We start from the raw sequence: 15,486 nt of genomic DNA on the forward strand, positions 1-15,486 counted from the left end.
AAAATTAATTATTGATTTTAGCGATATTTTTTGTTTATTACTATTTATAGTAATATTGTGATAAATCTTTAATATGTATTAAAAGTGAATTATGTATGCAATATATTTGAATTATAATTGTTTTTGAAATATATTATGTTTGTTTGGTAAAAAATTGTCACATTGTATTATAAGTTTATTAAAATGTGTGATAAATGTATTATTTATCATTAAAACTTGTATTATATTTGAATAATAAATTTATCTTTGTATTATCCATCGTTAAAACTTGTATTATATTTGAATAATAAATTTATCTTTGTAATGTGTATTAAGCTTGTATTATAAATAAATTAAAAAATGGTCAAGTGAAAAAAAAATGTTATTGCTATAAATGATAAATATTTTTGTATTATAGTATATTTATGTAAACATCACAAATTTTGGAGTTAATTACTTAATTATCCTCTAAATTTGTAATATTTTCTTATTAAAATTTAGTGTGTTCAAATACGTCCAAATCCATGTAACTCGGAATACATGAGCCAAAATTAAGTGTAATTTGTTATAAATTGTATTCAAATGAATTTGCATGTATAGAACATAGACAACAAAATCAGTTTTCTCACGAATTCACTTTCGACGAATATTGTATTTATTAGGAAAGGTTTTGATTCATTGCTCTCAGCTTGGATCGCGATTGAAAACTCTCCGATAGGGGAAAGTCACTTGCTCACCTTTGTCACACCTCGTTTGCCACTCTTCTATGTCTCTGGTATCCCAGATACATGCGAATCACATTAGATACATATATATACTATATCTATAAGTATCTTTTATGATTTGCACGTATCCGCTATACATGACTATCTCTCTCCATCTCGCTCATCTTCATCACTATTTTAGTATATCTTATAGTAAAAATACATGTATCTAGGTGTATCTTCCTCAATATATGATAGAAAAATTCAATTAATAGTAAGACACATAATTATTTAAAAATATATATACAATACAGATGCATGTCTAATAATGTAGATTTCCTTATAAATTTCTCATAATAAATATCCTGTTTTTTTCAGCATGCTTGTAATATACTTTGTATTATTCTTTTTCAAGAAATACACTATCTCCTCTCGAAATTAAAAATCCCTTTAGCTAAAAAAAAAAAAAGAATCCAAAAATAATTGACACTTTGGAATCAAGATTTAAATTGGCAATTAATTCCAACTACATCACTAATCATAGGCAAATTCAGAATTTTTCGAATATGGATGTACCAAGAAAAATGTATTAAGTGAAAACTGATTCTTAATCCTCATTCCTCAAGGTCAAGAGCTCAACATTCAACCACGTGGAACAAATAGACTTTTTATAGTACGGGTGTAAGGATATAATATTATATAAATTTTATAAAAAATATACATAGAATATCTAGTTTTACAAAGAAATTACGAATTTCAAATACGCTATTTTTTACCTTTAAATTCGTTACGGCACAACATATATATATATATATATATATATATATATATATATATATATATATATATATATATATATATATATATATAGGAAGAAGAATCAACATAATTATATTAAATATGAACAACTTAATAAACTTTATTGTATATTAATGATTTCTCTTTTTAATAAATGTTAAAAAAAACTAGAAACAGTTAAAACAATTGCCAAAGAAGTGTAATATTGTCTGTTCCTCAGTTTTATATAATTACAGAAACTAATACTGTATAAATGAAAAACATATTGGTGATACACCAAAAAAAAAAGAGCATAAATTTGCATAATGAATAGATAAGGTAGCTGTCAACCCTTTAACAAAAGATATAAAAATATGAAATAATAATATATGAAAAAATTTATTGTGCTTTGCTGTTTAATCTTATAATTAATAATATTCAAATACATTTAAATTATGGATAATTAACCATATTGTATCACATGTTATGAACCTTTTCGATATAATTTGTACATTTAAATTGAAAAGTACATCCAAAAGGGCAAAAGAAAGAAAAATAATTATGATGATGGTATCACTATAATTTCCTCGTGGATATTCCAATATCCAAATGATTTCTGTATATTATTTTCTCAATTTTAATTAGGTGTATACCACATATGATTAGATATTATATTTATAAATTATTATAAAATTAATCAGATCCTATATTCACTATTGATTGCTGACTAAGCCTGTAAAGTACATAACATACATAGTATTGGGACAAATGTGATATATACTTTTAACAAATGAATCTACAAATAGCCTTCGATGGTTTAACCTAATCTGCTATCTGATATTTGTTATCGATATAAAATAATAAATATTTTATAAAATTAATTAAGATATGTGTAAGTTTGTCTAGACATACCACGTACAATTATAAAGAAATGGATCATATGAAAAGTTATAATAGAAGATGGAATTGTATTAGGAGATAATATTTGGTTGATGCATGTGATTTGTAATTTTATTTGCATATTGTTTAGAAAAAAAAAACTATGAGATTTCAGTTTTGTCCTTATTATTAACAATATAGATAGATTGGACAAAATTAAAATAAAAGAATAAAATAGAGATCTTATAATAAAAGTGGGTGAGTCATTATCTTGTTCTTCTTTGTCATTTAAACTTCTTTTTTTAAAAAAAATAAATAAATTAAGTGGTCATCCTCAAAGTCAATAATTGCCAATGTTATGATGCTAACTAAGTTTTGGAGAACTCATTTTCCAAGAATTACCCTACTTCTAAAATAACTAATTATTTATTTTTCTAGATAAGTTAATACGAAACACTACGATCAAAATAGTTTATTGTTGTCAATAAATATGCACATTAACAGCGAGGATTAAAAAGTCTTTATTGATATTAGTTAATTATTATTTGATTCAGTATCACTATTGACTTTATCGATATTTGTAAAGAATACTAAAATATTATTGACACTAGCTAGTAATTGTCTCTAAAAAAATATATTGAAGGATAATTAAGTTATTATCATAATTAATGACTCCTAAAATCATTTTTTAATATAGTAAAAGCATAACATATTTGTGCATAAAGCCACAAAATACTTGGTGAAATCAAACCTAATTAAGATTCGAAGTCATCATGTCTTGATTAGAATCCAATTAAGAATTAAAATCCAAAAAAAAAAGATGATAATATGTACTGATAACTACCCACTAATATTCATCAAAAGCATAAGAATGAATTTTATAAGGTATTTTTATAAGTTTATATGGTACTAAATGAGTGCTTTTGGACTAGATAATAACATAGCTAGCTCAAAAAATAAATCTATAAGGTCTGTTAAATCAAAACAGACGATAATATATGTTATAAATTTAAAATATGAAAATTATATATATATATATATATATATATATATATATAAAATTACTTATTTGATATATATACAGACATATCAAGTATTATATAATCCTATATATATAGGTTAAAAATTTGTTGACTTAACTATTTGACGAATTAAAAAATTTCAAAAAAGCTAGCTAAGTCAAATTAGTAAAGTACAGTAAGAATGGAATAATTTCAATATTGTATAATTAGTTTAAATAGAAGTGTGTATTATACATGTATAGGTATACAAGTAATCTATAAATGAAAATTAGAATTTTAAAAACCTAATATTTATACCTATAATAATGTTATATGTATTCTATATGGAGATGTATCTATGTTCATTCTCTGTCCATGTTCATTATAATCTATAACAATAAGCAAATGCAACCTATATATCATAAAGAAATATTTCATTTTATTTATCTATTTTAACTAATCAAATGATTTATATTATTTTTCTGACCATACTATTCTTAGAATAAAATAACTATATAAAATAATAAAGTTTAGTTTAGAGTTTCAAAATATCATTAATAATGTTAGTTTAGTAAAATATATCAAAAAAAAGTGTTGAAAATACCTCTAAACTCGACGTGAATTATTAGTTTTATCCTTAAACTATAGATAGTCTTAAAAATATTCTTTTACTTAATAGTTGAACTTAGCACCTTCGATCTTGCAACATGAGTGAAATACACCCCTAAATTCTCGTTATTTTAGGTGTATTTTCAACATTTCTCGCGATTTTTTATTAAGAGTCATACTCTTAGAAGAGTTTGAGACCACTTGTTATGTCATGTGGCAGATTGGATTGTATCCAAGGTGTATCTAAGTTTTGTTAATGAAGTATAAAAGTGTTTTTAAAATCATCAATAATTAGGGAAGGAAACTAAAAATATGCACCAAATTTAAAAATATTTTCAATATTTCTCTCATACATTAAAAAATATGAAACGGAGGAAATATTAGAAACCAAAAAAAAAACTAGTAACTTGTAGTAAATCAGTGCAAAGGTTTTCACACTTTTTTGTTTTTACAGTTTTCCATCTAGTAAAAAGGGAAAAATGACGTAGAATAGCAAATATTTAGCTTATATTAGGTAGTACAGTTATAGTTTAAGAGAATTATAATTCACATGTATAATTTTTTTAACTAATGCTATTCATTTTTTATCTGAATAATTCATTTGATATAAATTTAAATTTATATAATTCGATTTCTGATTATATAAATTCATAAGTTTGTGTATACTTATCCTAGCTATTTTTATACGATTTATAAAAAATTCATAATAAATTATCCTATTTGTATTTTGACAAGCGAGATAAACAAACGGAGTTCTAAAAAATTCTTAAATGTATAAATATAGAATTTGTATAAACTTACGATATTTATATATTCGCAAGCGAAATATACAAACATACAGAAATATAGAAATCACAACCTTTATAGCAAACAAAACTATAAATAGAAATCACAACCTTTATAGCAAACAAAATTATAGATAGAAATCACAACCTTTATAGCAAACAAAATTATAGATAGAAATCACAACCTTTATATCAAACAAAATTATAGTTATAGAACGCAATTATCGAAATTATAGTTATGCAACATTACTATGACTGTTATTTCTAAAATTTACCTTGAACATTAAAAGTTATTGAGCATTACCATAGCAACACATTAATACGTCAGAAAAAGCAAAGAATGTCTCCATTATATTTCAAAACTTCTGAAGAAAAAACAGTTTTTAAGTTCATTTCAATTAAATATAGTTCAGATCCAAGTAAAATCCCAGTCAGCCAAAAAAAAAAAAAGAGGGAGAATTAATTTTTAAAAAATTGTCCTTGAAAGATCTAAGAAGAGACACATAATCATGTGTAAATGAATAAAAAAAACTCTACACTACTTTTATGGCCAACTATAAATAATTACACTTAGCTTTGTTGACATATAGTGCACTCTAGCTCAATAATTTTCTGCTCCATAACAACACTTTAGCCATAATTTTCCAAATTAATCATCCATTATTTTCAATGGATTTCCCAAAGAAAATGAAGGAAAAAATTGTGGAAATTGTGAAGAAAACAATGAAAATTGGAAAAGATGATCCAAGAAAAATTTGGCATGCATTTAAAGTGGGATTGGCACTCACTTTAATTTCATTGTTTTACTATTATAGGCCTCTTTATGATGGCTTTGGACAATCAGCTATCTGGGCTGTTTTAACTGTGGTCGTTGTATTTGAATTCACTGCAGGCAAGTTCTAACTTTAATCCCCCTTTTTTTCGCGATAATTTTAATGTCTGAGTCAGTTTATATGCATTTCAATTAATTTTATGAGATACGTGTAATTTTATCTAGTAAAACTTGAACAAATGAATAATTGTGGTGTTCATGAGTCAGTTTTTCGATTCTAGAAATGCTAATTATTTATTTATTTTGTTTTTTTTCAGGTGCAACTTTGTGCAAGTGTTTAAATAGAGGTTTTGCCACATTAACAGCTGGGGCATTAGGTGTTGGAGCAAAATATTTTGCTGACTTATTTGGGAAAGAAGGGGAACCCATTGTTTTGGGTATTTTGGTCTTTACACTAGGTATATTATGCAAGTCAAAAGCATATTATATAGTCCATAATTAGCTTCATGAAGTAATAATAATTAGGAGAAAATAAAAAGTAACTTCAATCTCATTTCACCAAAAAAAATAATAATATGGATGGTTCACAAAACAATTAATAATCATATATATAAATGACATAAAAACTTTTCTATGCATATTATCTATATTGTAATATCAATATATTTTTATGCATAAATTTATGTTTCACATTGAAAATATTGAGTTCAGAGCAATAGAAAAAAAAAGTTCTATTTTAATCGTAATTAAATGATCAATGTTCGACTCAACTTCAAATACTGAAATATGAAAGTTAAACCATCAACATTACATACATTCAATTTTTCAACTATATTTTTTTTTATATATTTACTTAATTATATTTTCAACGTGCGATACAGGTGCACTAGGTACATTTACGAGATTTTTCCCACACATGAAGAGAAGATATGACTATGGAATTTTGATATTTGTGTTAACCTTCAGTATGGTGACTGTGTCTGGTTATCGTGTGGACAAAATATTAGAATTGGCTCATCAACGTTTGTCTACTATTCTTATTGGAGCTGCTACATGCATGATTGTATCTTTGATTGTTTGTCCTGTTTGGGCTGGTGAAGATCTTCATAAACTTATTTATACTCATCTTGAAAAACTTGCAAACTTCTTAGAAGGTAAGTGAATCTTCCACTTCATTCTTTTCGTTCGATCGATCGAGGATATCTAATAAAATTAAAACGATACAAAGAGGAGTAGCAGACGTTGACGTGAGATCTAGAGTTTGAAATGATATAGAATAATAAAAGTAGCGAGTTCATATATATTAGAATGAAGTAGCTAGGTAGATAATATTTCAGCTTATGTGATGATATTTAACTCGACGTAGTTTAAGAACTTGTTATTTTATATTTCGTGGCCGTTTTATAGTTATATAAATATGTCACGTAAAAAATAAAATAAAAAAATTAATTTTACTATTTATGTGTTTATAGAAACAAAATAAAATGACTAATAAATATATTTACATTTTTCTTTTGGCAGGTTTTGGAAATGAATATTTCATAAATTCAGAGAATGATGAAATTGTAAAGCCCTCTAATGAAGGATTCCTTGGAGCCTATAAAACAGTCCTTAATTCTAAAGCCACTGAAGAAGCTTTGGTTAGTAAAACAAAAATAATATGTTATAGTTTTTATAAAGGAAAAACGATAAATATATTTTAAATTATCGTAAATGGTATGTCCATATCCTCCATAACACTTTAGAACATTGGAACTCTTATCGTTCAAAAACCAGAGCATATATACACTTTATACTAACGGAAATACATGATTCATAATCTTATTCACCGATCCGTCATCGGACCGATGGATAAGATTGCGCCACATGTTCCTATTTAGTCTTTCGTATACGTTCTAGTTTTTGAACGGCGGGGCACCAATGTCCTAAAAGTATGACGGAAGGTATCTGCATACCATTTACAATGGTTTAGAGATTAAATTTGTCCTTTTTTTCCTTTTTATAATCGAAAAATCTCTTAAGTTCTTCATAGCTCGTAAAATACGTCTAATCCACGCGTCCCGTGTTATTTTATTTTAGGCAAATTTTGCATGGTGGGAGCCTGGTCATGGATCTTTCAGGCTACGTCATCCATGGAAGCAATATTTGAAAATTGGTGTGCTTGCTAGAGAATGTGCATGCCATCTTCAAGCACTTAGTGGTTACTTTAATTCCAAGCCTCAGGTATATTATATATTATTATTATTTTTATTTAATCATATTAAAATTAATTACTATTTTAATTTCACTAAATTAAAAATAATAATATATTAAAAAAAAGTCTTACACAATTGTGAAGTGTTAAGACTTTATAAAGTGATTTCATTCCTTCCCCGAAATAGAGTTAGTGAAGAATATTCTGGCAAATAAAAGGAATTATTGAAAGAATATTCTCAATTTTTCTTACTTGGTTTGAATTTATTTATATGTCATACTCTTTTAAACTCGCTTCATCGTTAAAATTATTCAAAAATAATTTTACTTTATTTAAAAAGAAATATCTAATCATAAAATTTAACTTCGATATTTGGGAAACATTATGCTTTCAAACTCATTTCACTTTTAAAATTATATTTTTGTAAAAAGTATAATCAAATTCGATTATAACACTATATATTATGAAACGATATATATATATTTATTGGAAATCTATGATTGTGCAAATATTTTTTTTATTTTAATATTAATTATTAAAATTTTAATTTATTTTTAGGTACCAAGTGAGTTCCAAAAGGAAATAGAAGAAGCATGCACAAAAATGTGCATAGAGTCAAGTAAAGTGCTAAAAGAATTAGCATTTTCCATCAAAACCATGACGCAACCGTCGTCCTCCGCCGCAGAGATCCATCTCTGCCACTCAAAAACCGCCGTCGACGACTTCAAATCGATCCTCACCACCACCGAAACACTAGTAATCTCCAACAAATTGGATCTATTGGAAATTTTTCCGGCGATTACGGTGGCGTCCGTACTCATTGACGTAATCAATTGCGTCGAAAAAATGTCCGAATCCGTTGAAGATCTATCGGTTCAAGCACATTTTAAAAAGGCGAAGAACGAGGAATTTTCTTCGTCGTCGCCGGAGAAACCGCCGCCGCAGCAGCACCAGTTGCTCCACCGCGGAATTGTTAAACCGGTTGTCGATGTAGACGATGCTGGTGGTAGTGATTTTGTCGCGATTGAGATTTGCGGTGGTGGAGAAGCGGCGGCGGGAAAGGCGGAGGTGAATCCGGTGGTGGTGAAAAGCTGAGCGGTATTAGGAGGGAAAGTTTAAATGAACTTTTTGAGTAATTTAAACTTTTCCTTTCTAAGTTTTTTTTCTTTCTCGTTAGTTTATACTATGTTATTCGAATTTTTTTAAAAAATGACGCGAAATGAATGTTGAATATTTCAAAAATTACTTATTTTTGAAAATTTCATCATGAGTGCGATATCATTTTTAAAAAATATTCGAACAAACATAGGTTGTATATATGAAAATGTAGCTTCTTGGATAGGAGCAACTTTTTGTTATTTTTCTATTTAATTAAGTATTTTGATTTCCATCTATTTCTTTTTGCAACTATTTACTGACAATAATGTGCTACTTTGTAGTTTTAGCCTGAAATATATGATTAGCTTATACAATTAATTCTTGAAAAGTTATAAGGATTTACAAAAATTTAAATATTATTGCAAGTAAAAATAAAAAATAAATCCTCCGTTATGCTAGAAACTCGAAGTTAACTACTAAGCTTAAACTAAAGAGAAAAAAAAAATAACGATAAGATATTATACAGTAGATGGGGTTACTCTTCTCTTAACCAGAGCTCTCAGATTGAACCAAAAATCCTTAAAAGGAAGTGCTTCCTCAAGGCTCTACGCGATATAAATCTAAAATAATCAAATATCAATATATATTAAGTCAGAGTAATAATGCCACTTTAAGATTAAAAGGTAAAAGTATTAAGTCGGAGTAATAATGCCACTTTTCTTCATTTTTGTCTTCAAAACTTCTTTGCTATGGCCAAACTTATTTACTAGCTTTTAAAAAAGAGAGATATAAAAAAAATAAGAAAGAAAAAAAAAAGAAGGTTCGTGCATGTGAAGTGGAGTTAGGTGCGTTAACAAGGAGTTGCGCGAGTTAGGAAAAATAGAGATAGATCGAATTAAGAAGAACGGAGGGAAAATGATTAGACTGTATATACTTAATTAATACTATTTCATGTTACTGAGAAAATAATTTTAAATAAAAAGGTCTAAAGATCGAGGATTATAGTAAATCGTTAATAGGTAATCAAATGTTCTCACCCTTTGTTGTTTCAATGTGTTTTACTATATTTGTTGATTCATTTGTTTTGTATCTTGATATTTTGTTATAATATATTTTAAGAATCTTATTTAATTTCTCTTTTGAGTTGAGAATTCATAAAAAATAATTCATTTTTACCGCCATAAAGATAAATAATAAGATTTTACGCACATTATATCCTTCCATATAACTAGCCTATTCAATTTATTGTTGTTGTAGTAGTACTATTAACAAAAACATATTAAAATTAAAGACGTGTAAAATTATGTACTTGTGTACGATTATTGTACCAAAAATCTTTAAAAGTAAAAATAACCCACCTACTTTTTCCTTTTGGCAACACTAATGATGCTTACCATTAGAAGTTAATTATATTAATTAGTAGCTAGATTAGGTATGTAAACATTATGGCTAAACACATAATCCTATCACCTATATTGATAACGACCTTACTTCTCTTAGTCGTCCTTTTTAGAGAACGTTTTACTTAATCAGCGTAAAATTTTCAAATACACACAAAAAAATTGAGTCAAAAGTTGATGCGTATTGGACTCGATATAAAATTTTAAATAATCACTATTTAAGTAAATTCGCCGCTTTATTTTGCTCTCTAAAGCTATGTGTAATGTTATTTTTTCTAACTTTTCATAGTTTAATATAACCATTTTTTTTTTCACTACCATATGCTATAATAAATTTAAATTTTATGCGTGCATTCATCTTGCTTTTGGTGTTTTGTGGGACAATAATTAGTGCTAATTAACTGAGGTCCAACCTGTAGAATTATTATTTTTTTACTAATATTCAATGTATAGGTTAAAATTAAATAGACATTATCTTAGACTGTTTAATTTGGACCTAATTAAATTGAGAAAACTTAACAAGGAAGATTACAGTTTTTTCATTTGGACTTTGAGTTGTTTCCCACTAATTAAATTAAAAAAATGGCAGTAATAAATTACAAGTGGGTACGATGATGAATATATAGACTATAGTACTTATATTATATGCTTTTTAATTAATTGAATGAAAAAAAAAAACTAGGAATCATCATAGGGATCAGTTCAAAATGAACTGTTTAACTAGGTAATTAACACTAACTTTAATTTGGTCTTTAATCTTTTCAGATTGCACCGACCCATATATATATATATGTTGGAGCTAAATGTGTTATCACCGTAACAAAAAGAGATATTTAGTGATGATAGATTTTTTTAAGGCAGTTGAATCAATGTCATTATTTATTTTTTCGTTCGCTAAAAGGATAATTTATATAAAGCTAGTTATAAATGCTTATATTTATTATTGTTAAATATTCTCCCTGTTCACTTTAGTTGTTATGATTTCCTTTTTTTTAGAGTCATATAATAAAAAAATTTGACTAAAAATTACAATATACAGTACTTTTTATATAGTTTTTGAATATTAATTATTTTTTATTTAAAATATCAAGTTAATATAATCTAATTTAATTTTAAAAATTAGTTAAATGGACTTTCATAAAGCGCAACATGACAACTTAAAAATGAAGGAAGGAAGTATAACTATATATAAAAAAAATGACAGAAATCCCACCTTAAAATTCACTTATTACCATTATCCCCTGTTAGTTTTATAAATTTCTAAAATTCCTCATTTTGACGCATTAGATTAATGTATCAGTATATCAAATTAATGTATCTCGCGCATCTGATTAATGTATCTCGTGCATCAAATTAGTGTATCATGTATAAAATGTAATGTATCTTACTTAACGATTAATGTATCTCGCGCATCAGATTAATGTATCAACGCTTGTATTATTGTATCAGCTTAAGAGATTTCTGTAATTATAAACTTATAAGGAACAAATGATAATTTTTTTCTTAAAAGTATGTGATTTTTATCCTTTTCCCATAATACAATGACAATTATATGCAAAATCATTTATTCGTTGTATTTTATTTCGTGCATAACTTTCGTCAAAAACTTTTAAAAATAAAATGTAAAGTATAAATATGAAAATTAAAGGCATTATTTGCCATTATAATGATTTATTCATTTGATCATTTCTTCAAATATATATTAACACTGCTTATTAATATATCTTGAGTATCATTGTGTACAATAAATAGTTAAACTTAATTATCATTTTGCTAGTGATCTAATCATTACTTTTTGACATTATTGTATGAACAAATATTTGACTAATTAAAGCAAGAAATAATCCACTATAATTTATTCCTATGATCAGCACCTCTCCTTTTCAATTATTTTTTTCTCATAATTCTGAAAAGCAAGTTTACTTATATTCATCATTGTTAGGTTTTTAAATCACAAACAAACCTCCACCCTTCAAATTAGCATGTTATAAATTTAATTAATCCAAAATAATGTTTTAAAATGTTAGGTATTATATAACTTTTTAATTAGAATCTAATAAATGATTTTATTTGGATGCAAAAATAATAATTGAGTCATGTGAAATGCAAAAGTAAAGTAAGAGATGTGGCATTTGTCTTGGCTTGAGCACATGAATACATTATACATTTAAACATGCTTTAAGTTAGGTATATAATTAAAAAAAAAAATTAAAAAGTCAAGTGGTTCATTTAATTAGTTTTATTTTCAAGGGTTCAACTACATACAAATGTAGTCTCTAGAGTGCTTTTCATATTCTTTAAAGGGCATATCACATATGTAACAACAAAATACTTTTTTTAAGTCATATTTCTATCTATGTTGATGATATTGATAGTGAAAAGACACTTAGTGTACTAATTTTGTGAGTTTTTTATAAATGAGTTTTTTTTTCTAAAAGAAAAATATAAAGTTTTGATATTTGGTTAGTTTTTTTCTTGTATGAAAAGGTTTAAGATTGTTCCTTATAACTTTTTGTGTACACAAGTGAATTTTTTTTTAATCCGAGTGAATTGTGTGAGGTTACTCATCTCCTTTTGTGAACGTAGATCGATTGATCGAATCACATTAAATCTTTGTTACTTTTGATATATATCTCATTTGTCTTCTTACTCCTTATCTAGCGAAGATTACTTTGCTAGCTACGGCGTGACACTAAATTATTTAGATCATAACAAAGTATTAGAGATGGTCGAACGTAACTCAAGATCTTTAATTAAACTATGAAGTAATTTCCACGTTTAAGCGTCTCTAAGGGTATGTACAGTATAGAAAAAACAATTTCTAAAAAACATTTTCTTAATTCTATATGTTCGATTGACGAAGATTATTTTGAGAAAATAAGTTCCCACTAACACATCTCATCTTCACCATCACTCCATCAGCTCGATCACTACCACCCCACATCCTATTTATCCAGATTATATAATATATATATTTTTTTATTTACACATACGGAACATTACGAAAATTTCCTACTTAATTATTTTCTTTCAAAATATTTTTCTTCGTACCGAACATTCGAGTTACCAAGAAAGTTTGAAAAACTAATTAGTATAGTTATTGTAGTCCAAGTTGCACTGCAAGTTTACGTTTTAGTGTGTTAAAAAGGAGAAACAAAACTAAGTGAGAATTAGAAGTGGAGGCTTCAATCCCACTGCATAACCACTTTCTAATTAAAGCTAATTAACCTTTAATCTGTATTTATCATCAGAAGAATATTAATTTAGGACAAGTTCATGAATCATAGGAAAAGTTAGATTCTAAACAATATGTATATCATATTATACACCCACCGTCCCATATCAACCATTTATTTTTCTATTTATCGTTTCATAAAAAATCATAAATAAAATAATTTTATTAACTTACTTTTTAAAGATTTTTTTTGAAATTTTACAAATTTATTTACACATTTAAAAAGGAAGATAAAGAAGTATAGTTATAACGTTTAACTCGTTCTATCTTGAATAAATGGACAAATAATTCAGGAAAACTCTTTATAATAATGTAGATAACTAATATGTAATGGAGACAGTAAAAGTAAATTTCATTCTATTTTCACCTTATCATAGAATCCAAAGTAAATGGAATATAATACTCCATCTGTCTCTATTTATTTGTCCATATTTCCTTTTATATTTGTCTCTGTTTACTCGTCCAATTTAACAAATCAAGAAAAAATAATAATTTTTTCCCCTAATATGTCCTTATTTAATTCTAGAAAATTTCTAGTACTACTAAGTTGTAATGCATGCTTTTTGGAACCAAAAAATGCATTTATTATATTTGGAGAATTGCATAATCTTTTAAGTTTCGGATAAAATTGTAACAAAAATCTATGATAATAATTGGTGTCTTAATATGTGTGTCATTTATAAAAAGGACAACTAAATAGGGAAACAGGGAGTAAGTGATCTCTGATTTATTTTTTTCATCCCTCAAAATGTTATCAACCAATAATATAATTTATGGGTACAAAAACATTAAAAATATGTGAGGAACAATTAGCTTGCTATTCTTAATAATTCAATTTAACAACAAGTGATAAAATAATTCTCATGTATATATACTAACACCAATATTCATGTAGTCCTCTTTTAATTTGTATTATGAAACACGACTTTACGAGTGAAATTTATGAATTTTTATAATAATTTTTATACATGATAGTAATGATTTATAATCGAATATCTACTAAATATTTTACAATACATAAGGTTTAAAGAAAATATATTGAGTTTTCGTAAACTTAAACCGCTGCGACTTATATATTATATATTTCTCTAGATTGATGTATTGCATGTACGTAGAAGCTCCTGTACGTGTTGAAGAGTCACTTCAAATTTACATTAAATGGTTGTCACATGATTATACTACTTTTAACTTTTAAAAGAAATAAATTGAATTATATTTTAATTATTACATTAAATTTACATCCATGCAAAAAGAATATTGCTGGCCAAAAACAAAAAAAAATGAATTGACAGTCAACTAAGTGCTTCTCAACATCAGCTTCTTCATGTTTTACATATTATTTATTTTCAATCCCCCCCCCCCCCCCGCCTAACCTGGGATCCCACAACTAGATTTTTATTTTAATAAATAATAAAAATAGTGAAAATTAAATGATTTATAAAATAATATTTATGCTGAGTATAAGGAAGATAGGTTGTGTTTGGTACGACAGAAGATGATTCTGAATGACATTTACATATGCACTAATTTTTCATATTTTCTACAGAAACTTTTTTTTTTTTTTTAAAAAAAGGCAATGTCTGAGAACCACAAACACTAACATGAAACTATTTGTTTTGTTATTCAAATGGACTGGTCTTTACTCTGTAGTGTTTTAACTTGGAAAACTTGTATAAATATACTATAATAAAAAAATATTTATTATTTATAGCAATAATTTTTTTTTTTACTTGATCACTTTTAATTCATTTATAATACAAGTTTAATACATATTACAAAGAACAATTTATTATTCAGATATAATACAAATTTTAATGATGAATAATACATTTATCACACATTTTAATACATTTATAATACACAATGTGACAATTTTTTACCAAACAAACATGACATATTTCAAAAAATAATTATAATTCATATATATTGCATACATAATTCACTTTTAATACATATTACATATTTAACAAAGCATTACTTTAAATGGTAATAAACAAAAAATATCGCTAAAATCAATAATTATTTTTTAAAATGTATTAATTTATGCAATTTT

The 15,486-nt window shown here is 26.0% G+C and overlaps 1 protein-coding gene across 1 annotated transcript; it reads left to right on the forward strand.

Moving 5' to 3' along the window:
* Positions 1-5,198: 5,198 nt before the first annotated feature.
* LOC101266580 (aluminum-activated malate transporter 8) lies at positions 5,199-10,259 on the forward strand. Its single transcript, XM_026027679.2, has 6 exons — positions 5,199-5,626; positions 5,824-5,964; positions 6,388-6,660; positions 7,028-7,146; positions 7,586-7,759; positions 8,259-10,259. The coding sequence occupies exons 1-6, from the start codon at positions 5,404-5,406 to the stop codon at positions 8,793-8,795; spliced, it is 1,467 nt and encodes a 488-aa protein (XP_025883464.2). The 5' UTR covers positions 5,199-5,403; the 3' UTR covers positions 8,796-10,259.
* The last annotated feature ends 5,227 nt before the right edge of the window (positions 10,260-15,486 follow it).

The sequence above is a fragment of the Solanum lycopersicum genome, chromosome 10, assembly GCF_036512215.1.
Source record: "Solanum lycopersicum chromosome 10, SLM_r2.1".
Taxonomy (NCBI): Eukaryota; Viridiplantae; Streptophyta; class Magnoliopsida; order Solanales; family Solanaceae; genus Solanum; species Solanum lycopersicum.